The following is a 27,531-nucleotide window of genomic DNA, read 5'->3' on the forward strand; positions in this document are numbered from 1 at the left end:
TTTTTTGGGAATTGATTTTGGGATCAAATCCAGGAGCTGGGAATGACACTGGGAGCACTGGGAGCACTGGGAGGGTCACACCAGGAGGTGGCTCCCAGATTTCGGGAGTGGCTTTTTTGGGAATTGATTTTGGGATCAAATCCAGGAGCTGGGAATGACACTGGGAGCACTGGGAGAACTGGGAGGGTCACACCAGGAGGTGGCACCTGGATTTCGGGAGTGGCTTTTTTGGGAATTGATTTTGGGATCAAATCCTGGAGCTGGGAATGACACTGGGAGCACTGGGAGCACTGGGAGGGTCACACCAGGAGGTGGCTCCTGGATTTCAGGAGTGGCTTTTTTGGGAATTGATTTTGGGATCAAATCCAGGAGCTGGGAATGACACTGGGAGCACTGGGAGGGTCACACCTGGAGGTGGCTCCCAGATTTCGGGAGTGGCTTTTTTGGGAATTGATTTTGGGATCAAATCCAGGAGCTGGGAATGACACTAGGAGCACTGGGAGGGTCAAACGTGGAGGTGGCTCCCTGTTTTCAGGAGTGGCTTTTTTGGGAATTGATTTTGGGATCAAATCCTGGAGCTGGGAATGGGTGGGAAGGTCATACCTGGAGGTGACTCCCTCATTTCAGGAGGGGTTTTTTAGGGATGGGCTGGAATTCCCAGAGAATCCCTGGATCCCTGGGAGTGTCCAAGGGTGGATTTGGATCACTCCGGGATCGTGGGAAGTGTCCCTGGGATGGGATTGGAGGTCCACGGATCCCATCCCAAACCATTCCAGGATTCTGGGATTGAGGATGCTCAGGATCCATCCCGAGGGATTTTTATGGAATTCGGGGATGGAAAAGGGAAGGGAGACGCTTCCTGGAGTCCCGAATTCCCAGTGAAGCGCCTGGATCCCGAAATTCCTTCTCCAGGAGGAATCGGGATGGGGATGGATCCAATCCCAGGCTGGGAGAGCCGGGAATGTTCCCCTGGATCGGGGAAGGATCCAGGGAATCCTTGGAGCCGCTTCCCGATCCCCAAGGGGCTCCGGGAGAGCTGGAATTTGGGGAAGGGCTGGAGGGGCAGGAGCCAGGGAATGGAATTCCCAGTGGGAAAGGGGAGCTTGGGATTTTGGGATCTTGGGCAGGAATTCCCGGCTGGGCTGGAATTCCCAGAGAATCCCTGGGAGTGTCCAAGGAAAGGTGGGATCACCCTGGGAGGGCGGGAGGTGCCGGGGTGGGATTTGAGCTCCTTCCCAGCCCGAACCTTTCCCTTCCCACGATTCCTGTCCCTGGGAATGCCGGCAGATCCCAGGATTCCCGGAGAACCCCCAAAAATCCCCAAAAATCCCCCAAAATTCCCCAAAATCCCCCAAAATCCCCCCAAAACCCCCCAAATCCTTGGGATGCTCCGGGTACCGGGAGGGAGGGGAGGGGCGGGGCAAAGGCGCGGTGTCGGGCGCTGATTGGTCAGAAATGACATCATCGGTGAGAGGCGGCCAATGGGGAGGCGCCGTTTGTGGAGGCCCCGCCCCAATCCTGGGAGGGGTCCAGGGGGATGCCGGGAATGGTGGGAAAAATGGGAAAAATGGGAAAAATGGGAAAAATATGGGGGAAATTAATGCAAAAAAAATAGGAAATACATTTTAAAATAAATGGCAAAAAATTTGGAATAAATCTAAAATAAATGCAAAAAGAAATAGAGAATAAATTTGAAGTAAATGAAAAAATAAATATAAAATAAATGTTGAATAAATGCAAATATATATATCAAAGAAAATAAATGGAAAAGTAAATATGGAATAAATTTAAAGTAAATACAAAAATAGATGCAGAATAAAGTTAAATGAAAAAAATATATAAAATAAATTTAAAATAATTGCAAAAATGAATATAAAATAAATTTAAAACAAACGCAAAAATAAATATGGAATCAATTTAAAATAAAAACAAAACTGAATATTGAATAAATTTTAAATAAATGCGAAAATAAATAGAAAATAAATTTAAGTTATATGGAATGAATATAAAATAATATAAATATAAACCCTTGAAAATATGACAGAAAAGAAATATAAAAATAAATACGACCCCCCCCAAAAAATACGAAATAAATTCAAAATAATGCCAAAAGAAATGGAAAAATATATGTTAAATAAATAGCTATGATTGAATAGATATAAAATATATCTATGAAATATAAAATGCAAAATATTATATAGAAGGAATATAAAAAAAGAAGAAAATACTTTACTTAAGCACCAATTAATTCAGATTTTAAAATTAAGGTAAACATATAAAGAATAATGAATGTAAATGTAAAAATAGGAATAAACAAAAATTTTTTAAAAGTCTAAAAAACAAAAATAGAAAGGGAAAAAAAGCAGTTTTAAAATAAAAGTGAAAATGAAAGTCAATAAAAATAAAAGTTAATTTTAACATTTTAGAAATAGAATAATTTTAATATTAAAGTTAAAAAAAAGACCAGAGAAGAAAAATAAAAATAAATTTAAAAAAAATCTACTAAAAACCGAAGATAATTTGAAAATTAGAATTTAAGGCCTAATCTAAAAAATTAATCAAAACCGAAAAAATCAAAACATATTTAAAAAAATTTTTAAAATAAAAATTCTAGTAAAAATAAAAGTAAAAATAAAATAAAAACTCAGAAATAAAAATAAAAATTAAAAATAAAAGTGAAAATAATAATAAACTAAAACTAATACTAAAATGAAACTATACTAAAATAAAATAAAATAAAAATAAAATAAAATTTGAAATTAAAGTTAAAATAAGAAAATAAAATTAAAGATAATATTAAAAATAAAATGGGATGTGATGGGATTGGGATTGGGATTGGGGATGGGATTGGGATTGGGGATGGGAATTGGATTGGGATTGGGATTGGGATTGGAATGGGAATGGGAATGGGATTGGGATTGGGATTGGGAATTGGATTGGGATTGGGAATGGGATTGGGATTGGGATTGGCATTAGGATTGGGAATGGGATTGGAATTGGGATTGGCATTAGGATTGGGAATGGGATGGGTATTCGGATTGGTCTGGGTTGGGATTGGGATGGATATTGGGATTGGGATGGGGTTGGGATGGAATTTGGATTGGGATTTGGATTGGGATTGGGAATTGGGGATAAGGATTGCGACTGGGATTGGTTTTTGATTTTGGATGGGATTGGGATTGATACTGGGATTGGGGAGAAATGGGGATTGGGAATTGGGATTGCAGTTGGGGTTGGGGATGGGATTGGGACAAAATGGGATGGGATAACGGGATGGGATGGGATGGGATAATTGGATGGGATAATGGGATGGGATAACGGGATGGGATAATGGGATGGGATGGGATGGGATGATGGGATGGGATGGGATGGGATGGGATGGGATGGGATGGGATGGGATGGGATAATTGGATGGGATAATGGGATAGGATAACGGGATGGGATGGAATGGGATAATGGGATGGGATAACGGGATGGGATAACGGGATGGGATGGAGGGAGGGCAGATGGGATGCAGGGATTTGGGATGCTGCAAATCCATTTTTTCCTCGGGATAGGCCGTGGGACGATCCCGGGGTCGCCCCCAGCTCCAGCTGTTTTCCCTCCTCCGGTTCTTCCCAAGCAAACGATGGGAAACCATGGAAACCACCCACTCCCGTCGGAATCCAGGCAGGAAAAAAGCAGGAAAAAAGCAGGAAAAAGGCAGGAAAAGGGCAGGAAAAGGGCGGGAAAAGGGCGGGAAAAGGGCGGGAATGTCTCTTCCCTTTCCCCATGGAATCACCCAAAATCCCAAGGATTTACCTGGATTTGGGAAAAAACCATTCGGGTGGGATTAACTCCAGGTAAAAATTCCAAACTTCCTCCATTTCCCAACACCAACGAGGCATCTTCACTGGATTCCCAGAGCTGGGAATTCCGGGAAAAAACCCCTCGGAGGGATAAAGCCGTGGGGGAAAGGGTGGAGGAGGTGGGATACTCCCAGGGATGTTCCCACCGATGGTTTTCCATGTGGAGGCACCCCTTGTCCTGACAAATCCCACGGGATTTTCCCATTTCCAGGAACCGGGAATAGGGATCGCCATTCACAGCAGGAATTCCTGGATCCCGGAAAACAGCGGGAAAAGCCCCTCAACGGGTTAATTCCTTGTTTATCAGGGAAATCCCTGCTCCGAGAGGGGCAGGAAAATCCGGGATTCGGGAACAGAACCACAACAGGGGAGCCACGCAGATAATACCCCTAATATTTATTAATATTTCTTTATTAATATTTATTCACGATAAAAACCTGAGACATCGCCAACAAAGAATTATTTTTATCCCTGCTTATATTTCTTTTTTTTTTTTTTCTGTTTTGAATTTTTTTTCCCCCCTGGAAAAGCTGGAGAAGCACCTGGGAGAACATCCCGTCAGGTGGGGACATCCTCGAGGACACGGACCCGGAGCGGGCAAATCCGGAGCATCTTGGCCTCGGCGCTCCCCTGGGAATTGCCGACGTAGAAATAGGGGAAGACGGTGCCGCCGAACTTCTCGTGGAAGGTGTAGACGTGCCTCTGGAGGTCGGCGTCGTAGAAGGACAATTCCCCCTCGGTGCAATCCAGCTCCACGCGGATCCGCTGGATGTTCCACCGCGCCGCCTCCGAGCGCAGCGCGTTGGACGCCCGGCACTCGTCCTTGCTGTGCAGGTGGTAGATGTACCAGAAGCCGGTGCGGGAATCGTGGTGGAAACTCCCGTGGGAGTTGGTGTAGGGCCTGGAGACGCCCACCCTCCAGCTGGTCAGCCCGCCCAAATCCACCTCCCAGGTGTGGAAGCCTTCGGAGAAGCCGCGGGATCCCAGGACGCAGGGGGCGGAGGTGAAGCGCTCCGGGTTTTCCACGGAGGTTTTGTAGCTGCAGACGGAGACGCTGGAGAGGTCCTCGGACACGGAGAGCCAGCCGGCGGCAGAGTTGGGATCCAGGCAGAAGGGGACTGGCCGGGAAGGGGAATGTTTTACGGGAAGTTGGAAGCTCGGGAGGGATGCGTCCGTCCCCCCGTGGAGCCCTCCATGGATCCGTCCCTCCATCCATCCTTGGATCCTTCCATGGATCTGTCCATCCCTCCACCCATGGATCCATCCCTCCATTCATCCTTGGATTCATTCATGGATCTGTCCATCCCTCCACCCATGGATCCATCCCTCCATTCATCCTTGGATTCATTCATGGATCTGTCCATCCCTCCACCCATGGATCCATCCCTCCATTCATCCTTGGATCCTTCCATGGATCTGTCCATCCCTCCATGGATCCACACATGGATCCATCCCTCCATCCATCCATGGATTCAGTCATGGATCCATCCATCCCTCCACCCATGGATCCATCCCTCCATCCATCCTTGGATTCATTCATGGATCTGTCCATCCCTCCATGGAGCCCTCCATGGATCCACCCATGGATCCATCCCTCCATTCATCCTTGGATTCATTCATGGATCTGTCCATCCCTCCACCCATGGATCCATCCCTCCATCCATCCTTGGATTCATTCATGGATCTGTCCATCCCTCCACCCATGGATCCGTCCCTCCATCCATCCTTGGATTCATTCATGGATCTGTCCATCCCTCCACCCATGGATCCGTCCCTCCATCCATCCTTGGATTCATTCATGGATCTGTCCATCCCTCCACCCATGGATCCGTCCCTCCATCCATCCTTGGATTCATTCATGGATCTGTCCATCCCTACACCCATGGATCCATCCCTCCATTCATCCTTGGATCTGTCCATCCCTCCACCCATGGATCCATCCCTCCATTCATCCTTGGATCCTTCCATGGATCTGTCCATCCCTCCATGGAGCCCTCCATGGATCCATCCCTCCATCCATCCTTGGATTCATTCATGGATCTGTCCATCCCTCCACCCATGGATCCATCCCTCCATTCATCCTTGGATCCTTCCATGGATCTGTCCATCCCTCCATGGAGCCCTCCATGGATCCATCCCTCCATCCATCCTTGGATTCATTCATGGATCTGTCCATCCCTCCACCCATGGATCCATCCCTCCATTCATCCTTGGATTCATTCATGGATCCATCCATCCCTCCACACACGGATCCATCCCTCCATTCATCCTTGGATCCTTCCATGGATCTGTCCATCCCTCCATGGAGCCCTCCATGGATCCACACACGGATCCATCCCTCCATTCATCCTTGGATTCTTCCATGGATCCATCCATCCCTCCACCCATGGATCCGTCCCTCCATCCATCCTTGGATTCATTCATGGATCTGTCCATCCCTACACCCATGGATCCATCCCTCCATTCATCCTTGGATTCTTCCATGGATCTGTCCATCCATCCATGGAGCCCTCCATGGATCCACCCATGGATCCATCCCTCCATTCATCCTTGGATTCATTCATGGATCCATCCATCCCTCCACCCATGGATCCATCCCTCCATTCATCCTTGGATCCTTCCATGGATCTGTCCATCCCTCCACCCATGGATCCATCCCTCCATTCATCCTTGGATCCTTCCATGGATCTGTCCATCCCTCCATGGAGCCCTCCATGGATCCACCCATGGATCCATCCCTCCATCCATCCTTGGATTCATTCATGGATCCATCCATCCCTCCACCCATGGATCCATCCCTCCATTCATCCTTGGATTCATTCATGGATCTGTCCATCCCTCCATGGATCCATCCCTCCATTCATCCATGGATCCTTCCATGGATCCATCCATCCCTCCACACACGGATCCATCCCTCCATCCATCCTTGGATTCATTCATGGATCCATCCATCCCTCCACCCATGGATACATCCCTCCATTCATCCATGGATCCTTCCATGGATCCATCCATCCCTCCACACACGGATCCATCCCTCCATCCATCCTTGGATTCATTCATGGATCCATCCATCCCTCCACCCATGGATCCATCCCTCCATTCATCCATGGATCCTTCCATGGATCTGTCCATCCCTCCACACACGGATCCATCCCTCCATCCATCCATGGAGCCCTCCATGGATCCATCCCTCCATCCATCCTTGGATTCATTCATGGATCTGTCCATCCCTCCACCCATGGATCCATCCCTCCATTCATTTATGGATCCATCCATATCTCCACCCATGGATCCATCCCTCCAGCCCTCTACGGATCCTTCCATGGATTCATTCTTCCCTCCGTGGAGACCTCCATGGATCCACAAATGGATCCATCCATGCATGGATTAATTTATGGATCCATCCATCCCTCCACCCATGGATTAATTTATGGATTCATTCATCTCTCCATGGATCCATCCATCCCTCCATCAATCCACACATCCTTCCATGGATCTGTCTATCTGTCCCTCCATCCATGAATCCATCCATCCATGGATCTATCCATCCATCCATGGATCCATCCCTCCATCCATCCTTGAATCCTTCCATAGATCCATCCATGTGCCACTCCATCCATGGATCCATCCCACCATGGATCCTTCCATGGATTCATCCATCCATCCATCATCCATCCATCCATCCATCATCCCTCCATCCATCCATCATCCATCATCCATCCATCCATCCATCCATCCATCATCCATCCATCATCCATCATTCATCCATCATCCATCCATCCATCCATCATCCATCCATCATCCATCATCCATCCATCATCCATCCATCATCCATCATCCATCCATCATCCATCCATCATCCATCCATCATCCATCCATCCATCATCCATCCATCCATCCATCCATCCATCATCCATCCATCCATCATCCATCCATCCATCCATCCATCATCCATCATCCATCATCCATCATCCATCATCCATCCATCCATCCATCATCCATCCATCCATCCATCCATCATCCATCCATCCATCCATCCATCCATCATCCATCCATCCATCCATCCATCCATCATCCATCCATCCATCATCCATCCATCATCCATCATCCATCCATCCATCCATCCATCCATCCATCCATCCATCATCCATCCATCCATCCATCCATCCATCCATCCATCCATCATCCATCCATCCATCATCCATCCATCATCCATCATCCATCCATCCATCCATCCATCCATCCATCCATCATCCATCCATCCATCATCCATCCATCCATCCATCATCCCTCCATCCATCCATCCATCCATCCATCCATCCATCATCCATCCATCATCCATCCATCCATCTATCCATCCATCCATCCATCCATCCATCCCTATCCACGGATTTGTCCCTAACCCACACCACCCCTGGGAATTGCACATTCCCAAATTTCCCTTTTGGGACAAAAGCTCCTCCCTTGACTTCTCCAATCCCCCAATCCCATCTCCACCTTTCCCATCTTTCCAGACCCCGCAACCACCATTTTTAGGGAAGAATCCATCCCCACATTTCCCATCTTTCCACCCCGCTCCGGACATTCCCGGCTCCTCACCGGCGGTGATGGTGTCCAGCATCTTCTTCCACACGTTGTACTGGAGCGATCCCAGATACTTGGCCACGTCCAGGAGCATTCCCGAGGGAACGGCATCCGGCTCCTCGGCCGTGCAGGCGATCCTAGGGCAGACCATGGAGGAAGGATTGGGATAACGCTCCCGACATCCCGTGGTTCAGCATCTCCCAAGCTTGTTCTCCCTCGATTCCTGCAAAATCTGGGATTTAATGCTTCCCACAAACCCTGACATTCCGCTTTGTGTCCCTTCCATCCAGCCTGGAGCACCCAGGTGACATCCTGGATTCGGAGGGGACACCGGAATTTTCTCGGAGCAGGGACAGCAGGAAACCCCATCCGGCCAGCAGGAAGCCATTCCCAAATTCCCATGGATTTGATGGAACCAGGACCTACCTCCGCTTGCGGTTCTTGTGGGTCTGGAAAAGAAAAGAGGGAGACACCGGGAATGAGATCCCGGCTGCCACCGGAATTCCGGCGGCCGACGGATCACGCAGGGGAGGCGGGATCCGGGCCGGGAGCGGGATCCCGGTGGGAATTACCATCAGGAACGTGACGTCGTCCTGCTTGAGATCCGCCTGGAGATGGGTGGCCTCGTTGAGCAGGGCCTGGCTGGCCTCCGCCAGCTGCCCCATTTTTCCATGGATCAGGTCCTGCTTCTGCCCCGTCTCCTCCCGGATCTGCGCCAGCAACGCCTGCTCCTCGTCCCACAGGAACTTGTGCAGCTTCTCGAATTCCCACTTCACCTGCCGCTCCAGGCGCTCCGATTCCACCTGGGAATGCCGGCACCTTGCTCCAGGCGGGAATGCCGGCGGCACCCGAATTCCCCGGAGTCCCCGTCCAGGCAGCTCCAGGGCTCGGGGATTCAATGGGATCACGCTGCTCTTCCCAAATTCCCATCCCCAATTCCCAAATCCCCAATGCTCTTCTTTGCCAGGATAGGATCAGTGCTCCACCCCCGGCTGCATGTGCAGGATTGGGATTGGGATCAACCCCACCTCTGGAGCACCCAAATTCCCAGGGTTCCCCTTTCCCAGAGATCAGGAATTCAATGGGATCACGCTGCCCTTCCCAAATTCCCATCCCCACTTCCCAAATACCCACAACCCTCCTTTTCCGTGATAGGATCAGGGTTTCCCTCCAGTTGCATTCCCAATCAGGATCAGGATTGATCCCACCTCTGGAGCACCCCAATTCCCTGGATTCCCCTTTCCCAGTCCTCAGGAATTCCCTGGGATCACGCTGCCCTTCCCAAATTCCCATCCTCACTTCCCAAATCCCCACTTTCTCTCCTTTCCCAGATGGGATCAGCACTCCACCCCTGGCTGCAAGTGTAGGATTGGAATTGGGATCAATCCCACCTCTGGAGCAGCCAAATTCCCTGGATTCCCCTTTCCCAGTCCTCAGGAATTCCCCGGGATCACGCTGCCCTTCCCAGATTCCCATCCCCTCTTCCCAAATCCCCACCGCTCTCCTTTTCCAGGATAGGATCAGGGCTTCACTCCAGCTGCATTCCCAATCAGGATCAGGATCAATCCCACCTCTGGAGCAGCCAAATTCCCTGGATTCCCCCTTCCCAGAGCTGAGGGATTCCCTGGGATCACTGGGATCATACTGCTCTTCCTAAATTCCCATCCCCAATTCCCAAATCCCCATCGCTCTTCTTTTCTGGGATGGGATCAGAGCTCCACCCCCGTGCACATGCATGATCGGGATCAGGATTGGGATCGGGATTGGGATCGGGATCGGGATTGGGATCGGGATCGATCCCAGCTCCGGGCAGGAACACGCACCTCGTTGTGCCGGGAGATGGATTCGTAGGATCTGCGCATGGTCCCAAAATCCTTGGCCTTATCCCGCAGGGAAGATTCCATGTTCGCCAGCTTGGCCTGCGGGGAGGAGACACCCTCAGGACTCCCCCATTCCCGGGATTTTCCAGGATTTTTACGGGATAAACACTCCCGGAGCCGGATCCTTGCTCCATCCAACCCTTCCCCTCGGGCAGCCGGGAGGAAGAGGAGCTTTGCTCCACAGGGAATCCTCCTTCCTGCTTTTTAGGGATATCCCAAAAAATATCTGTCTGTCCTGGTGCTGTGAGCAGCCGCATTCCCATTCCCATTCCCATCCCCATTCCCATTCCCATTCCCATTCCCATTCCCATTCCCATTCCCATTCCCATCCCCATTCCCATTCCCATTCCCATTCCCATTCCCATTCCCATTCCCATCCCCATTCCCATTCCCATTCCCATTCCCATTCTCATCCTCATTCCCATTCCCATCCCCATTCCCAGGAACGCCGGCCAAGCTTTTCCCGCCCCATTTGAAATCCAGCGGGATGAGTCAGGGCGGTGCCGGCTGTTTTCCGGCGTGTCCTGGCGGCATTCCCGGCTCCTGGCGGCATTCCCGGCTCCTGGCGGCATTCCCGGCTCCTGGCTGCGTCCCACCTCCTCCTCCTCCCCCTCGGGCACCCACAGCCCATCCCTCCTTTCTGCTGGAATTGCGCAACTCCCAAAAATCCCAGCCCCGCTTCCAAAGCCGGGAAGAACCAGCGTGGCCGGATCCAAGCTGGGATCAAGGGAATCACCAAACCGCCGGGATTATTATCCGGGATTCCGCCGGATAATTAAAAGGCAGGAGAGCATCCAGCAGCTGCCACATTCCCGCAGGGAAGCGTGGCTGCCTCATCCCAAATTCCTGGCAAATATGGGACACCTCCAGCTTTTAGGGATGTCTCTCCCTGCCATCCATTCATCCATCCATGGGTCCATGGATACATCCATCCATTCGTGGATCCAGCCATCATCCATCTGTGGATCCATCCTTCCACATCCATCCATCATCCATGGATCCATGCCTCCATCCATCCATGGATCCATGTCTCCATGCCTCCATCCATCCCTCCCCAACCATCATTGGATCCATCAATCCATCCATGAATCCATGGATCCATCCTTCCACATCCATGCATCTATCCATGGATCCATGCCTCCTTCCTTCCATCCATGTCCATCCATCCATCATCCATCCATCATCCATCCATCCATCATCCATCCATCCATCATCCATCCATCCATCATCCATCATCCATCCATCCATCCATCCATCATCCATCCATCCATCCATCATCCATCCATCCATCATCCATCCATCCATCCATCCATCCATCCATCCATCATCCATCATCCATCCATCCATCCATCCATCCATCATCCATCATCCATCCATCCATCCATCCATCCATCCATCATCCATCATCCATCCATCCATCCATCATCCATCCATCATCCATCCATCATCTGTCATCCATCCATCATCCATCATCCATCATCCATCCATCATCCATCATCCATCATCCATCCATCCATCCATCCATCCATCCATCCATCATCCATCATCCATCATCCATCCATCCATCCATCCATCCATCATCCATCCATCCATCCATCATCCACCCATCCATCCATCCATCCATCATCCATCCATCATCCATCCATCCATCATTCATCCATCCATCCATCATCCATCAATCCATCATCCATCCATCATCCATCATCCATCCATCATCCGTCATCCATCCATCATCCATCATCCATCCATCATCCATCATCCATCATCCATCCATCCATCCATCCATCATCCATCATCCAACCATCATCCATCATCCACCCATCATGCATCCATCCATCATCCATCCATCATCCATCCATCATCCTTCCATCCATCATCCATCCATTCATCATCCATCCATCATCCATCATCCATCCATCATCCATCCATCATCCATCCATCCATCCATCATCCATCCATCATCCATCCATCATCCATCCATCATCCATCCATCATCCATCATCCATCCATCCATCATCCATCCATCCATCATCCGTCCATCCATCATCCATCCATCCATCATCCATCCATCTATCATCCATCCATCATCCATCATCCATCCATCCATCATCCGTCATCCATCCATCATCCATCCATCATCCATCATCCATCCATCCATCCATCCATCCATCATCCATCATCCATCCATCCATCCATCATCCATCCATCATCCATCCATCATCCATCCTTCATCCATCCATCCATCCATCATCCATCCATCATCCATCCATCATCCATCCATCCATCATCCATCCATCATCCATCCATCATCCATCCATCCATCCATCCATCATCCATCCATCATCCATCCATCCATCCATCCATCATCCATCATCCATCATCCATCATCCATCCATCCATCATCCATCCATCCATCCATCCATCCATCCATCCATCATCCATCCATCCATCCATCATCCATCCATCCATCCATCATCCATCATCCATCATCCATCATCTATCATCCATCCATCCATCATCCATCCATCATCCATCCAACCATCATCCATCCATCATCCATCATCCACCCATCCATCCATCCATCCATCATCCACCCATGGATCCATCCCCCCATCCCCACCCCTCCCACCTCTTCCCCTCACCCTAAAATCCACCGCCGCCTCCTGCACCGTCTTCATCTTGTGCCCCTCGTGCTGCTTGGAGTTCTGGCAGGAGAAGCACGCCAGCTCCTTCTCCTCCAGGCAGAAGAACTTGGGCTCCTCGCCGTGCAGCGGGCACAGCGCCGCGCCCCGGCCCTGCTGGCTTCCCTCCTCCTTCAGGATCAGCTCCACCAGGTTCTTCAGCGTGCGGTTGACGCGCAGGTCCTCCAGCGAGGAGCTCTCCTTGCAGAGCGGGCACGCCTGCCGCTGGTTCTCCCAGGAGCGGCTGATGCAGCCCTTGCAGAAGTTGTGGCCGCAGGGCAGCGTCACGGCCTCGCGGAAGGGCTCGTAGCAGATGGGGCACATCAGCTCCTCCTTGACGCCCGGCCGGCTGGGCGCGGCTGCCGCCGAGCTGCCGGGGCCGGGCTCGGCCTCCGCTTCCATGGCGCTGCGGGGACGGAGTTTGGAAATGACATCTTTGCCCTGGCAATGCCATTTTTGCCATTGGCAATGCCATTTTTACACATGGGAATGCCATTTTCCTCTTGGGAATAGGATTTTGCCATTGGCAATGCCATATTTCCCTTGGGAATAGGATTTTGCCATTGGCAATGCCATTTTTACCCATGGGAATGCCATGTTTCCCTTGGGAATAGGATTTTGCCATTGGCAATGCCATATTTCCCTTGGGAATAGGATTTTGCCATTGGAAATGCCATTTTTGCCCATGGCAATGCCATTTTCCTCTTGGGAATAGGATTTTGCCATTGGCAATGCCATATTTCCCTTGGGAATAGGATTTTGCCATTGGCAATGCCATTTTTCCCTTGGCAATGCCATTTTTCCCTTGGCAATGTGATTTTGCCCATGGGAATGCCATTTTTCCCTTGGGAATAGGATGTTTCCCTTGGCAATGCCATTTTGCCCTTGGCAATGCCATTTTTGCCCATGGGAATGCCACTTTTCCCTTGGGAATAGGATTTCCCCCTTGGCAATGCCATTTTTCCCTTGTCAATGCCATTTTTGCCCTTGGCAATGAGATTTTTCCCCATGGGAATGCCACTTTCTTCTTGGGAATAGGATTTTGCCATTGGCAATGCCATTTTCCCTTGGCAATGCCATTTTTCCCTTGGGAATAGGATTTTGCCATTGGCAATGCCATTTTCCCCTTGGCAATGCCATTTTTCCCTTGGGAATAGGATTTTTCCCTTGGCAATGCCATTTTTCCTTTGGCAATGCCATTTTTGCCCATGGGAATGCCATTTTTCCCTTGTCAATGCCATTTTCCCTTGGCAATGCCATTTTCCCCTTGGCAATGCCATTTTCCCCTTGGGAATAGGATTTTTCCCTTGGCAATACCATTTTCCCTTGGCAATGCCATTTCCCCTTGGCAATGCCATTTCCCCTTGGCAATGCCATTTTCCCTTGGCAATGCCATTTCTCCCTTGGCAATGCCATTTTCCCTTGGCAATGCCATTTCTCCTTTGGGAACGCGATTTTCCCAGCTGTGCCACCCCCGCCCCGAGCGGAGCGGCGGCTCCCGGTTTCTGACGCAAGCGCTCCGTTTCCTGCCGGTGACTCAGCCGGGCCCGCCCCGCTGCCGCCGCCCCGGGGCCGCTGCCGGGGCGGGCTCGGCCCGCGGGGACCGGCGGAAGAGCGGCCGGGATCGCCCCGGACCCGCGGCCGCACCGGGAGCCTCGCCCGGGGCTGCCCCGGTGCCCGGTCCTGGGTCCCCGGTCCCGGTTTCGGTCCCCCAGACTCAGACCAGCCCCCGGATCCCCAGATCCCGGTCCCCCGAACTCAGACCAGCCCCGGTTCCCGGTTCTGGGTCCCCAGGTCCCGGTTTCGGTCCCCCAGACTCAGACCAAGCCCCGGTTCCCGGTTCTGGGTCCCCAGGTCCCGGTTTCGGTCCCCCAAACCCAGACCAAGCCCCGGTTCCCGGTTCTGGGTCCCCAGGTCTCGGTTTCCGTCCCCCAAACTCGGGGCTGCTTCAATGCCCGGTTCTGGATCCCCACGTCCCCCAGACTCAGACCAAGTCCCGGTGCCCGGTTCTGGGTTCCCAGGTCCCGGTTTCGGTCCCCCAAACTCAGACCAGCCCCCGGATCCCCAGATCCCGGTCCCCCAAACTCAGACCAGTCCCGGTTCCCGGTTCTGGGTCCCCGGTCCCGGTTTTGGTCCCCCAGACTCGGGGCAGCCCCGGTGCCCGGTTCTGGGTCCCCAGGTCCCGGTTTTGGTCCCCCAAACTCGGGGTAGCTCCGGTGCCCGGTTCTGGGTCCCCGGTCCCGGTCCCCATCTCCGGTTCTGGGTCCCCAGGTCCCGGTTTCGGTCCCCCAAACCCAGACCAAGCCCCGGTTCCCGGTCCTGGGTCCCCGGTCCCGGTTTCGGTCCCCCGATCTCAGACCAAGCCCCGGTTCCCGGTTCTGGGTCCCCAGGTCCCGGTTTCCGTCCCCCAAACTCGGGGTAGCTCCGGTTCTGGGTCCCCAGGTCCCGGTTTCGGTCCCCCGAACTCAGACCAAGCCCTGGTGCCCGGTTCTGGGTCCCCGGTCCCGGTTTCGGTCCCCCAGACTCAGACCAGCTCCGGTGCCCGGTTCTGGGTCCCCGGTCCCGGTTTCGGTCCCCCAAACTCAGACCAGCCCCGGTGCCCGGTTCTGGGTCCCCGGTCCCGGTTTCGGTCCCCCAGACTCGGGGCAGCCCCGGTGCCCGGTTCTGGGTCCCCGGTCCCGGTCCCCATCTCCGGTTCTGGGTCCCCAGGTCCCGGTTTCGGTCCCCCGAACTCAGACCAGCCCCCGGATCCCCAGATCCCGGTCCCCACCTCCGGGGCTGCTCCGGTTCTCGACCTCCGCCCCGGGACCGCCTCGGTCTCCCCGGCTCGGAGCTCCCCCGGTGCCCGGATCCGGCTCCCCCGCCTCTCCCGGGGCAGCTCCGGCGCCCGGTTCCGGCCCACAAGACCCGGTCCCGGTCCCCACCTCCGCGGCTGCTCCGGTGACCGGATCCCCCCACTTTTCTCCCCCGGGACATCCCCGGTGACCGGAGCTGGACCCTGTGACCGGGACCTGCATTTGGACGCTCACCCCGGGGTTCTCCCCGGTGCCCAGGGCAGCCCCGGTTCCCCAAATTCGGGCCTGGACCGGTGTCCCCCAAACCCGGGGCAGCCCCGGGTGTGCGGACCGCTCCTGGTCCCCCAGCCCCTATGCCCCATCCCGGGACCACTCCGGTTCCCGGTGTCCCACCCCCGGTGCCCGCTCCCGGTTCCCCACACCCGGCCCAGCTCAGTCCCCAGTCCCGGGGCCTCTCCGGTGCCCGGTCCCCCAGTCCCGGTGCCGGGTCCCGGTTCTCTACGCCCGGCCCAGCTCGGTCCCGCACCCCGGGACCGCTCCGGTTCCCGGTCCCTCTCCCCGGGACCGCTCCGGTTCCCGGTCCCTCTCCCCAGTCCCCGGTCCCCAGTCCCGGGACCGCTCCGGTTCCCGGTCCCTCTCCCCAGTCCCCGGTCCCCAGTCCCGGGGCCGCTCCGGTTCCTGGTTCCCCACACCCGGCCCAGCTCGGTCCCGCACCCCGGCGCCTCTCCGGTGCCCGGTCCCCCAAATCCGGGGCCGCTCCGGTGCCCGGTTCCCCAATCCCGGTGCCCGCTCCCCCAAATCCGGGGCCGCTCCGGTTGCCGGTTCCCCACTCCCGGTGCCCGCTCCCCCAAATCCGGGGCCATTCCGGTGCCCGCTCCCGGTCCCCCACACCCGGCCTAGCTCCCTCCCCGCACCCCGGGGCCGCTCCGGTTCCCGGTCCCTCTCCCCAATCCCCGGTCCCGAGTCCCGGGGCCGCTCCGGTTCCCGGTCCCCCACGCCCAGCCCAGCTCAGTCCCGCACCCCGGGACCGCTCTGGTTCCCGGTTCCTCACTCCCGGTGCCGGGTCCCCGTTCCCCACACCCGGCCCAGCTCGGTCCCGCACCCCGGGACCGCTCCGGTTCCCTGTCCCGCACCCCGGGACCGCTCCGTTTCCCGGTTCCTCACTCCCGGTGCCCGCTCCCGGTCCCCCACACCCGGCCTAGCTCCCTCCCCGCATCCCGGCGCCGCTCCGGTTCCCGGTCCCTCTCCCCAGTCCCCGGTCCCGAGTCCCGGGGCCGCTCCGGTTCCCGGTCCCGCACCCCGGCGCCGCTCCGGTTCCCGGTCCCTCTCCCCAATCCCCGGTCCCCAGTCCCGTGGCCGCTCCGGTTCCCGGTCCCCAGTCCCGGGGCCGCTCCGGTTACCGGTCCCCCACACCCGGCCTAGCTCCCTCCCCGCATCCCGGGACCGCTCCGTTTCCCGGTCCCTCTCCCCAATCCCCGGTCCCCAGTCCCGGGGCCGCTCCGCTTCCCGGTCCCCAGTCCCGGGGCCGCTCCGGTTACCGGTTCCCCACGCCCGGCCCAGCTCGGTCCCGCATCCCGGGGCCGCTCCGGTTCCCGGTCCCTCTCCCCAATCCCAGGTCCCGAGTCCCGGTCCCTCTCCCCAATCCCCGGTCCCGAGTCCCGGAGCCGCTCCGTTTCCCGGTCCCCCACGCCCAGCCCAGCTCGGTCCCGGTCCCCGGCGCCGCTCCACGTGGCGCCGTCTCCCGCGGCCCTTCCCGGCGCTGCGGTGCCGGCGGCCCGGTGCCCGGTACCGGGAGCGGCGCCGAGGGCCGGGCTCGGTCTCACCTGGCCCCGGCTCGGAGCGGGCACCGCGGGCAGCGCTGCTCCCTCCGCTGCCGGCGGCGCGGGGCTCCGCGCTCCACGGCCCGCCGCATCCCGCCGCTCCTGATATTCCCGGTGCTCCCGGAGGGCGGAGCGGGACGCGATCCGCTCCGGGCCGCGGCTCCGCCCGCCCCGGGACCCGCCCGCGGGAAATTCGGGATGTCGGGATCCCAAAAATCCCGGCTCCCAGCGCTCCCTCCTCCCCCGGTTTTTTCCCGAAAATTCGGTCCCACCGGGGTTCTCCCGGTTGGTCCTTTCCCTGTTTTTCACCCGCTTTGGAATTCCCGGTTTGTTGGTTTTTTTATTCACGTTGGTATTCCAGGAGTGGAGTGGGGGTGAACAAAATTTCACCGGTCGACCCCCAAAAAAAAATGAAAATTCCTGGCGTGGGAAGAGGGAGAAATGGAAAAGTTATCCAAGGAAAGACAAAAAATAGGGGGGGAGGAAAAAAAACAAAAAAAACCAAAAAACCAAAAACAAAAAAAAAAACCAAAACAAGACAAAAAATTAAAAAAAAAACACAAAAAAAAAGAAAGCAAAGGAAAAAGGGATAAAGGAAGAAAAAAAGGGAAAAAAAAGAAAAAAAAAGAAAGAGGAAAATAGGAAAAAAGAGAAAATAGACAAAAGAAAAAAGGGAAAAGTTATCCAAGGAAAGTCAAAAAATAGGGGGGGAGGAAAACAAACAAACAAACAAAAAAAAAAACAACAAACAAAAAAACCAAAACAAGACAAAAAATTAAAAAACAAAACCACAAAAAAAAAGAAAGCAAAGGAAAAAGGGATAAAGGGAAAAAAAAGGGGAAAAAGAAGGAAAAAAAAAGAAAGAGGAAAATAGGAAAAAAGAGAAAAGAGACAAAAGAAAAAAGGGAAAAGTTATCCAAGGAAAGACAAAAAATAGGGGGGGAGGAAAACAAACAAACAAACAAAAAAAAAACAAACAAAAAACCAAAACAAGACAAAAAATTAAAAAACAAAACCACAAAAAAAACCACAAAAAAAAAAAAGCAAAGGAAAAAGGGATAAAGGGAAAAAAAGGGGGAAAAAAAAAAGAAAGAGGAAAATAGGAAAAAAGAGAAAAGAGACAAAAGAAAAAAGAAGAAAAAATGAAACAGAGAAAAAAGGAAAAAAGAGGGAAAAAGGGAACAAAATAAAAAGTAAAAAATCAAAGGAAAAAGGAAAAAAGGAAAAAGGGAAAAGAGGAAAAAGGGAAAAAAAGGGGGGGAAGGGAACAAAATTAAAAAATAAAAGAAAAATGGAAAAAAGAAAAAAGAATTAAGGAAAAAGAGTAAAAAAGGAGGAAAAGGGAACAAAATAAAAAAAATAAACGAATAAAGAAAAAAGGAGAAAAGGAAAAAAGGGGAAAAATGAACAAAGTAAAAAAGAAAGGAAAGAAAAAAGGAAAAAAGCAAAAAGAAGAAAAAGAAAGAATAAATAAAAGAAAAAAAAAAGAAAATAAAAGAAAAAAAAGTTGTTTTCTTCCTGTGGAATGCGAAGGTTTGGAGCGTGTTTTCCAAAGTCTGGGAGTCCAAGGCTAAAGATAAAAATGTCTGGGAATTCACGCTGGGAATGAGATTGGGCTGCTGGGAACAGCGAGGGAGGAGGCAGCCAGGGATGGGAAAATCCCGGCTGGAAAAATCAAATCCCGGCTGGAAAAATCAAATCCCGGCTGGAAAAATCCCGGCTGGAAAAATCCCGGCTGGAAAAATCAAATCCCGGCTGGGAAAATCAAATCCCGGCTGGAAAAATCAAATCCCGGCTGGAAAAATCAAATCCCGGCTGGAAAAATCAAATCCCGGCTGGAAAAATCCCGGCTGGAAAAATCCCGGCTGGAAAAATCAAATCCCGGCTGGGAAAATCAAATCCCGGCTGGAAAAATCCCGGCGGGAAAAATCCCGGCTGGAAAAATCAAATCCCGGCTGGAAAAATCAAATCCCGGCTGGAAAAATCCCGGCTGGGAAAAATCCCGGCTGGAAAAATCCCGGCTGGAAAAATCAAATCCCGGCTGGAAAAATCAAATCCCGGCTGGAAAAATCAAATCCCGGCTGGAAAAATCCCGGCTGGAAAAATCCCGGCTGGAAAAATCCCGGCTGGAAAAATCCCGGCTGGAAAAATCAAATCCCGGCTGGAAAAATCCTGGTTGGAAAAATCAAATCCTGGCGGGAAAAATCCCGGCTGGAAAAATCCCGGCTGGGAAAAATCCCGGCTGGGAAAAATCCCGGCTGGAAAAATCAAATCCCAGCTGGAAAAATCAAATCCCGGCTGGAAAAATCCCGGCTGGGAAAATCCCGGCTGGAAAAATCAAATCCCGGCTGGAAAAATCAAATCCCGGCTGGAAAAATCCCGGCTGGAAAAATCAAATCCCGGCTGGAAAAATCCTGGTTGGAAAAATCAAATCCTGGCGGGAAAAATCCCGGCTGGAAAAATCCCGGCTGGGAAAAATCCCGGCTGGGAAAAATCCCGGCTGGAAAAATCAAATCCCAGCTGGAAAAATCAAATCCCGGCTGGAAAAATCCCGGCTGGAAAAATCCTGGTTGGAAAAATCAAATCCCGGCTGGAAAAATCAAATCCCGGCTGGAAAAATCAAATCCCGGCTGGAAAAATCCCGGCTGGAAAAATCAAATCCCGGCTGGAAAAATCAAATCCCTGCTGGAAAAATCAAATCCCGGCTGGAAAAATCAAATCCCGGCTGGGAAAATCAAATCCCGGCTGGGAAAATCCCGGCCTCTGGAGCCATCCCGGCCCGGAATTGTTGGGAATTAGGGACAGGGAAAAGGGATTGGGGTGGGATTTTTGGGAAAAGCCAGAGGGGGGGAAAAAAAAGTCTGGAGGAAGCAGGAGGGATCCTGGAATTATTTAGGGTGGAAAACCCTCTGGAATCGGAGAATTCCAGGATCCGTGTCCCCCCCAAATCCAGAGGGATTTGAAATCCCGCCAGGAATAGGGACTGGAAACCTTTTTCCAGGCAGGAATTCTTTCCAGGTCCTTTCCCACCGGGCGGAATTCCAGCCCTGAGCATTCCATGGGGTTCTTGGGATCCTTGGGGCTGTCAGGGATATTTGGGATTTTGGGGATGGAATTCTTCCCTGGGAAGGTGGGGGGGGAGGGGCTGGGCTGGAATTCCCGGAGAATTCCCTGGAAGTGTCCAAAGAAAGGTTGGAGCATCCTGGGATCGTGGAAGGGGTCGGGGTTGGAATGGGATGGGATTTAAACTTCCATCCCGGAATTCCACCCTGGAATTCCCACGGTTTTGTGGCACTTCCAAAAATTCCAAGAATTCCCTGGATCATGAAAGGTGTCGGGGTTGGAATGGGATGGGATTTAAGCTTCCATCCTGGAATTCCACCCTGGAAATCCCACGGTTTTGTGGCACTTCCAAAAAATTCCAGGAATTCCCTGGATCATGAATGTGTCAGAGTTGGAATGGGATGGGATTTAAGCTTCCATCCCGGAATTCCACCCTGCAAATCCCACGGTTTTGTGGCACTTCCAAAAAATTCCAGGAATTCCCTGGATATTAGAAGGTGTCAGGATTGGAATTAAACTTCCATCCCGGAATTCCACCCTGGAAATCCCACGGTTTTGTGGCACTTCCCACAATTCCAGGAATTCCCTGGATATTGGAAGGTGTCCAGCTTGGAATTAAGCTTCCATCCCGGAATTCCATGCCACAGATTCCACGGCTTTGTGGCACTTCCAAAAATTCCAGGAATTCCCTGGATCATGAAAGGTGTCGGGGGTTGGAATGGGATGGGATTTAAGCTTCCATCCCAGAATTCCACCCTGAAGATCCCACGGTTTGGTGGCACTTCCCACAATTCCAGGGATTCCCTGGATATTGGAAGGTGTCAGAGTTGGAATGGGATGGGATTTAAACTTCCATCCCGGAATTCCACCCTGCAAATCCCACGGTTTCGTGGCGCTTCCAAAAAATTCCAGGAATTCCCTGGATCATGAAAGGTGTCGGGGTTGGAATGGGATGGGATTTAAGCTTCCATCCCGGAATTCCAGGCCTCAAATCCCACAATTTTGTGGCACTTCCCACAATTCCAGGGATTCCCTGGATTTTCAGAGTTGGAATGGGATGGGATTTAAACTTCCATCCCGGAATTCCACCCTGGAATTCCCACGGTTTTGTGGAACTTCCAAAAAATTCCAGGAATTCCCTGGATATTGGAAGGTGTCAGGATTGGAATTAAACTTCCATCCCGGAATTCCACCCTGGAAATCCCACGGTTTCGTGGCACTTCCAAAAAATTCCAGGAATTCCCTGGATGGTGGAAGGTGTCAGGGTTGGAATGGGATGGGATTTAAACTTCCATCCCAGAATTCCACCCTGAAGATCCCACAGTTTTGTGGCACTTCCCACAATTCCAGGAATTCCCTGGATATTGGGAGGTGTCCAGCTTGGAATTAAGCTTCCATTCCGGAATTCCATGCCGCAGATTCCACGGCTTTGTGGCACTTCCAAAAATTCCAGGAATTCCCTGGATCACGAATGTGTCAGAGTTGGAATGGGATGGGATTTAAACTTCCATCCCGGAATTCCACCCTGGAAATCCCACGGTTTTGTGGCACTTCCAAAAAATTCCAGGAATTCCCTGGATGGTGGAAGGTGTCAGGATTGGAATTAAACTTCCATCCCGGAATTCCACCCTGAAAATCCCACGGTTTCGTGGCACTTCCCACAATTCCAGGAATTCCCTGGATCATGAATGTGTCAGAGTTGGAATGGGATGGGATTTAAACTTCCATCCCGGAATTCCAGGCCTCAAATCCCACGGTTTTGTGGCACTTCCCAGAATTCCAGGAATTCCCTGGATCATGAATGTGTCAGAGTTGGAATGGGATGGGATTTAAGCTTCCATCCCAGAATTCCACCCTGGAATTCCCACGGTTTTGTGGCACTTCCCACAATTCCAGGAATTCCCTGGATATTGGGAGGTGTCCAGCTTGGAATTAAGCTTCCATCCCGGAATTCCATGCCACAGATTCCACGGCTTTGTGGCACTTCCAAAAATTCCAGGAATTCCCTGGATCATGAAAGGTGTCAGAGTTGGAATGGGATGGGATTTAAACTTCCATCCCGGAATTCCACCCTGGAAATCCCACGGTTTTGTGGCACTTCCCACAATTCCAGGAATTCCCTGGATGATGGAAGGTGTCAGGATTGGAATGGGATGGGATTTAAGCTTCCATCCCAGAATTCCACCCTGGAATTCCCACGGTTTTGTGGCACTTCCCACAATTCCAGGAATTCCCTGGATATTGGGAGGTGTCCAGCTTGGAATTAAGCTTCCATCCCGGAATTCCATGCCACAGATTCCACGGCTTTGTGGCACTTCCAAAAATTCCAGGAATTCCCTGGATCATGAAAGGTGTCGGGGTTGGAATGGGATGGGATGGGATTTAAGCTTCCATCCCAGAATTCCACCCTGAAGATCCCACGGTTTTGTGGCACTTCCAAAAAATTCCAGGAATTCCCTGGATCATGAATGTGTCAGAGTTGGAATGGGATGGGATTTAAGCTTCCATCCCGGAATTCCAGGCCTCAAATCCCACGGTTTTGTGGCACTTCCCACAATTCCAGGAATTCCCTGGATATTGGAAGGTGTCAGGATTGGAATTAAACTTCCATCCCAGAATTCCACCCTGAAGATCCCACGGTTTGGTGGCACTTCCCAGAATTCCAGGAATTCCCTGGATGGTGAGGACCCCTGGATGCGCTCCCATTCCCGAGCTGCTCCGCACACGGATCCACCTTTGGGAATCTTTTATTAAACCCCCGCCAGGAATTCCCGGCTCAGATCCGGGGAACTCCACCGCCGGCACTGGCGATCGATCCCGGTGGGATCCGCGTCCGGAATATCGCCGGGAATGCTGAGCTCACCGGCCTTGCGCGGATCCCAAATATTCCTCCAGCAGCATTCCCAGCTCCGAGTTCTGCCGCTGCAGGGTGGTGGCCTCGGAAAAGAGCTCGGATCTCCGGCTCAGGACTTTACTGGGAAAGAGACACCGGGATAACGTGGAAAACCCTCGGGATAACGTGGAAAAATCCCCGGAATTTTCCCCGTCCTCCCCACCCCAGGCACTCACTGGTATTCCAAGAGTGCGGCTCCAAGCGCATCCCAAAGTTTGAGCGTCCGCTCGGGAATGACGCAGGTCAGGGCTTCCCAATATTCCCCGTCCTTGGAATTGTCCCGGATGTCCTGAATTTCCCTGGGGGGTCCTTCATCCCTGCGGATGGAAAAAAAAAATTATTTGGGATGGGGATGGAAAGTTTGGGATGGGGAAGAAACCCTTGGGATGTTGAATGAATCCTTGGGATGTTGAACGAATCCTTGGGATGGAGAAAAAATCTTTGGGATGGAGAACAAATCCCTGGGATGGAGAAAAAACCTTGGGAATAGAGAACAGATCTTTGGGATGGAGAACAAATCTTTGGGATAGAGAAAAAATCCTTTGGGATGGAGAACAAATCCTTTGGATAGAGAAAAAAACCTTGGGATGGAGAACAAATATTTGGGATGGAGAAAAAAACCTTGGGAATAGAGAACAGATCTTTGGGATGGAGAACAAATCCTTGGGATGGAGGGCAAATATTTGGGAAGAGAGAACAAAACCCTGGGATGGAGAACAAATCCTTGGGATGTTGAACGAATCCTTGGGATGGAGAAGAAATCTTTGGGATGGAGAACAAATCTTAGGGATAGTTGGGAATAGGGAACAAATTTTTGGGATGGAGAACAAATCCCTGGGATGTTGAGCGAATCCTTGGGATAGAGAAAAAAATCTGGGATGGAGAAGAAATCCTTTGGATAGAGAACAAATATTAAGGACAGAGAAAAAAACTTGGGGAATGGAGAACAGATCCCTGGGATGGAGAACAAATATTTGGGATGGAGAACAATTCCCTGGGATGTTGAACGAATCCTTGGGATGGAGAACAAGTCTTTGGGATGGAGAAGAAAACCCTTGGGATGGAGAACAAATCGTAGGGATAGAGGAAAAAACTTTGGGAATAGAGAACAGATCTTTGGGATGGAGAATTAATCTTTGGGATGGAGAGGAAAAAACTTTGGGAATAGAGAACAAATCCTTGGGATGGAGAACAAGTGGTTGGGATGGAGAACAAATTTTTGGGATGAAGAACAAATTTTTGGGATGGAGAACAAGTGTTTGGGATGGAGAACAAAATTTTGGGATGGAGAACAAATTTTTGGGACGGAGAACAAATTTTTGGGATGGAGAACAAATTTTTGGGATGGAGAACAAATTTTTGGGATGGAGAACAAATCCTTGGGATGGAGAACAAGTGTTTGGGATGGAGAACAAATTTTTGGGATGGAGAACAAATTTTTGGGATGGAGAACAAATTTTTGGGATGGAGAACAAATTTTTGGGATGGAGAACAAATTTTTGGGATGGAGAACAAACCCTTGGGATGGAGAACAAGTGGTTGGGATGGAGAACAAATTTTTGGGATGAAGAACAAATTTTTGGGATGGAGAACAAGTGTTTGGGATGGAGAACAAGTGGTTGGGATGGAGAACAAATTTTTGGGATGGAGAACAAGTGTTTGGGATGGAGAACAAAATTTTGGGATGGAGAACAAATTTTTGGGACGGAGAACAAATTTTTGGGATGGAGAACAAATTTTTGGGATGGAGAACAAGTGTTTGGGATGGAGAACAAGTGGTTGGGATGGAGAACAAATTTTTGGGATGGAGAACAAGTGTTTGGGATGGAGAACAAAATTTTGGGATGGAGAACAAATTTTTGGGACGGAGAACAAATTTTTGGGATGGAGAACAAATTTTTGGGATGGAGAACAAATCCTTGGGATGGAGAACAAGTGTTTGGGATGGAGAACAAATTTTTGGGATGGAGAACAAATTTTTGGGATGGAGAACAAATCCTTGGGATGGAGAACAAGTGTTTGGGATGGAGAACAAATTTTTGGGATGGAGAAGAAATCCTTGGGATGGAGAACAAGTGTTTGGGATGGAGAACAAGTGTTTGGGATGAAGAACAAACCCTTGGGATGGAGAACCAAACTCCAGCTTTCCCTCCCTTCCAGGATCCCGGATCATCTCCTGCCGGTTTTATTCCCAAACTTGGGAATCTCCTGACCCCTCTGTCATGGAGCAGGGAAGGTTGGGAAGCTCTTTCTCCAAGCAGGAGAACCCAGGAATTCCCAGGACGATCCCGGGATGGCTCCGTCGCTTGTTCCCACCTGAGCTTGAGGAATTCCCGCAGGAATTCCCGCAGGATTGTCAGGACGTGATCCACTTGGATGGGCGGGAGGCGAGGGGAGCTCCCGGGGGCTTGGTGCCGATCCCTCTGGGAATGGGATCGGCCGCTCCCTCGCTCCTCAGCCGGATCCGCGGGATCTTCCCCAGCCCAGGTGACCTGGAGGGAGAAAAGCTGGATTTGGAATTTTTTGGGGCGGGTTTTTTTTTTTTTTCGGATATGAACACAGCGGTCCTCATTCCCGGAATTCCTGGGATCTGCCGGGTGATCCCACCTGGATCTTGGGCGCGTTCTGGGATTCGTAGTCCAGGAAAAAATCCAGGAGCTCGCGCAGCTCGTCCTCATCCTCGATCCGGAGGGCCTGGAAAAGCGGGAATTGCGTGGGAAGGGAATTTTCCGGGAGCAGAGGAAATGCGGGATAAGGAAGGAATGGTGGGAAGCCGGGAATAGCCATGGATGGGAAAATCTGGGAATGGGCTGGAGGAGTCCTGGAGATGCTTAAATCACCGGGATGGGCTGGAGCTGGGAATCTGGGAATCACGGAATGTTCCGGGTGGGAAGGGACCTCAAAGCTCATCCCACTCCATGGGCAGGGACACCTTCCATGATCCCAAAACTTGGACATTCCCAGGGCTCCTGTGGCGGCCACAGATTCTCTGGGAATTCCAGCCCAGCCAGGAATTCCTTCCCAAATTCCTCCCCTTTCCATGGAATTTCCTCCATTCCCAGGTCTACCAGGCCGAAATTGGATCCATCCCCATCCCGATTCCTCTCTGGGAAGGAATTTTGGGATCCAGGGGTTTCACTGGGAATTCGGGACTCCAGGAAGGGTCTCCCTTCCCTTTTCCATCTCCAAATTCCATAAAAATCCCTCGAGATGGATCCTGAGTGTCCTCAATCCCAGAATCCTGGAATTGTTTGGGATGGGATCCATGGACCTTCAATCCCAGGGACACTTCCCACGATCCCGGGGTGATCCAAATCCACCCTGGGACACTCCCAGAGATTCTCTGGGAATCCCAGCCCAGCTGGGAATTCCTGCCCAAGATCCCAAATTCCCAAGCTCCCCTTTCCCACTGGGAATTCCATTCCCTGGCTCCTGCCCCTCCAGCCCTTCCCCAAATTCCAGCTCTCCTTTCCCTCTGGAAAAGGCTCCAAGGATTCCCTGGATCCTTCCCCGATCCAGGAGAACATTCCCGGCTCTCCCAGCCTGGCATTGGATCCATCCCCATCCCGATTCCTCCTGGAGAAGGAATTTCAGGATCCAGGGGCTTCACTGGGAATTCTGGACTCCAGGAAGCGTCTCCCTTCCCTTTTCCATCCCCAAATTCCATAAAAATCCCTCGGGATGGATCCTGAGTGTCCCTGATCCCAGAATCCTGGAATGGTTTGGGATGGGATCCATGGACCTTCAATCCCAGGGACACTTCCCACGATCCCGGGGTGATCCAAATCCACCCTTGGACACTCCCAGGGATTCTCTGGGAATTCCAGCCCAGCCGGGAATTCCTGCCCAAGATCCCAAACTCCCAAGCTCCCCTTTCCCACTGGGAATTCCATTCCCTGGCTCCTGCCCCTCCAGCCCTTCCCCAAATTCCAGCTCTCCCGGAGCCCCTTGGGGATCGGGAAGCGGC

General features: G+C 52.0%; 1 protein-coding gene across 3 annotated transcripts in view; it reads right to left on the minus strand.

Moving 5' to 3' along the window:
• Window positions 1-4,227: 4,227 nt before the first annotated feature.
• The window catches only part of TRIM35 (tripartite motif containing 35), a 41,201-nt gene continuing 17,897 nt past the window's right edge, over window positions 4,228-27,531 (minus strand). Inside the window, exons 13-21 of one of the 3 annotated variants that reach the window (XM_085574282.1) lie at window positions 26,172-26,258; window positions 25,881-26,056; window positions 23,741-23,881; window positions 12,955-13,399; window positions 10,256-10,351; window positions 9,005-9,235; window positions 8,859-8,881; window positions 8,448-8,569; window positions 4,244-4,966 (exon numbers count right to left, since the gene is read on the minus strand). In XM_085574282.1, the coding sequence (XP_085430408.1) occupies window positions 4,407-4,966; window positions 8,448-8,569; window positions 8,859-8,881; window positions 9,005-9,235; window positions 10,256-10,351; window positions 12,955-13,399; window positions 23,741-23,881; window positions 25,881-26,056; window positions 26,172-26,258 (1,881 nt within the window). In that variant the 3' untranslated portion in view covers window positions 4,244-4,406. Of the gene's footprint in view, window positions 4,967-8,447; window positions 8,570-8,858; window positions 8,882-9,004; window positions 9,236-10,255; window positions 10,352-12,954; window positions 13,400-15,763; window positions 15,992-17,611; window positions 17,777-23,740; window positions 23,882-25,880; window positions 26,057-26,171; window positions 26,259-27,531 lie in introns of those variants that run through there. The other 2 variants (XM_085574280.1, XM_085574281.1) reach the window with 2 other exon arrangements.

This window comes from Lonchura striata, chromosome 3 (assembly GCF_050655825.1).
Source record: "Lonchura striata isolate lonStrDom1 chromosome 3, ASM5065582v1, whole genome shotgun sequence".
Taxonomy (NCBI): domain Eukaryota; kingdom Metazoa; phylum Chordata; class Aves; order Passeriformes; family Estrildidae; genus Lonchura; species Lonchura striata.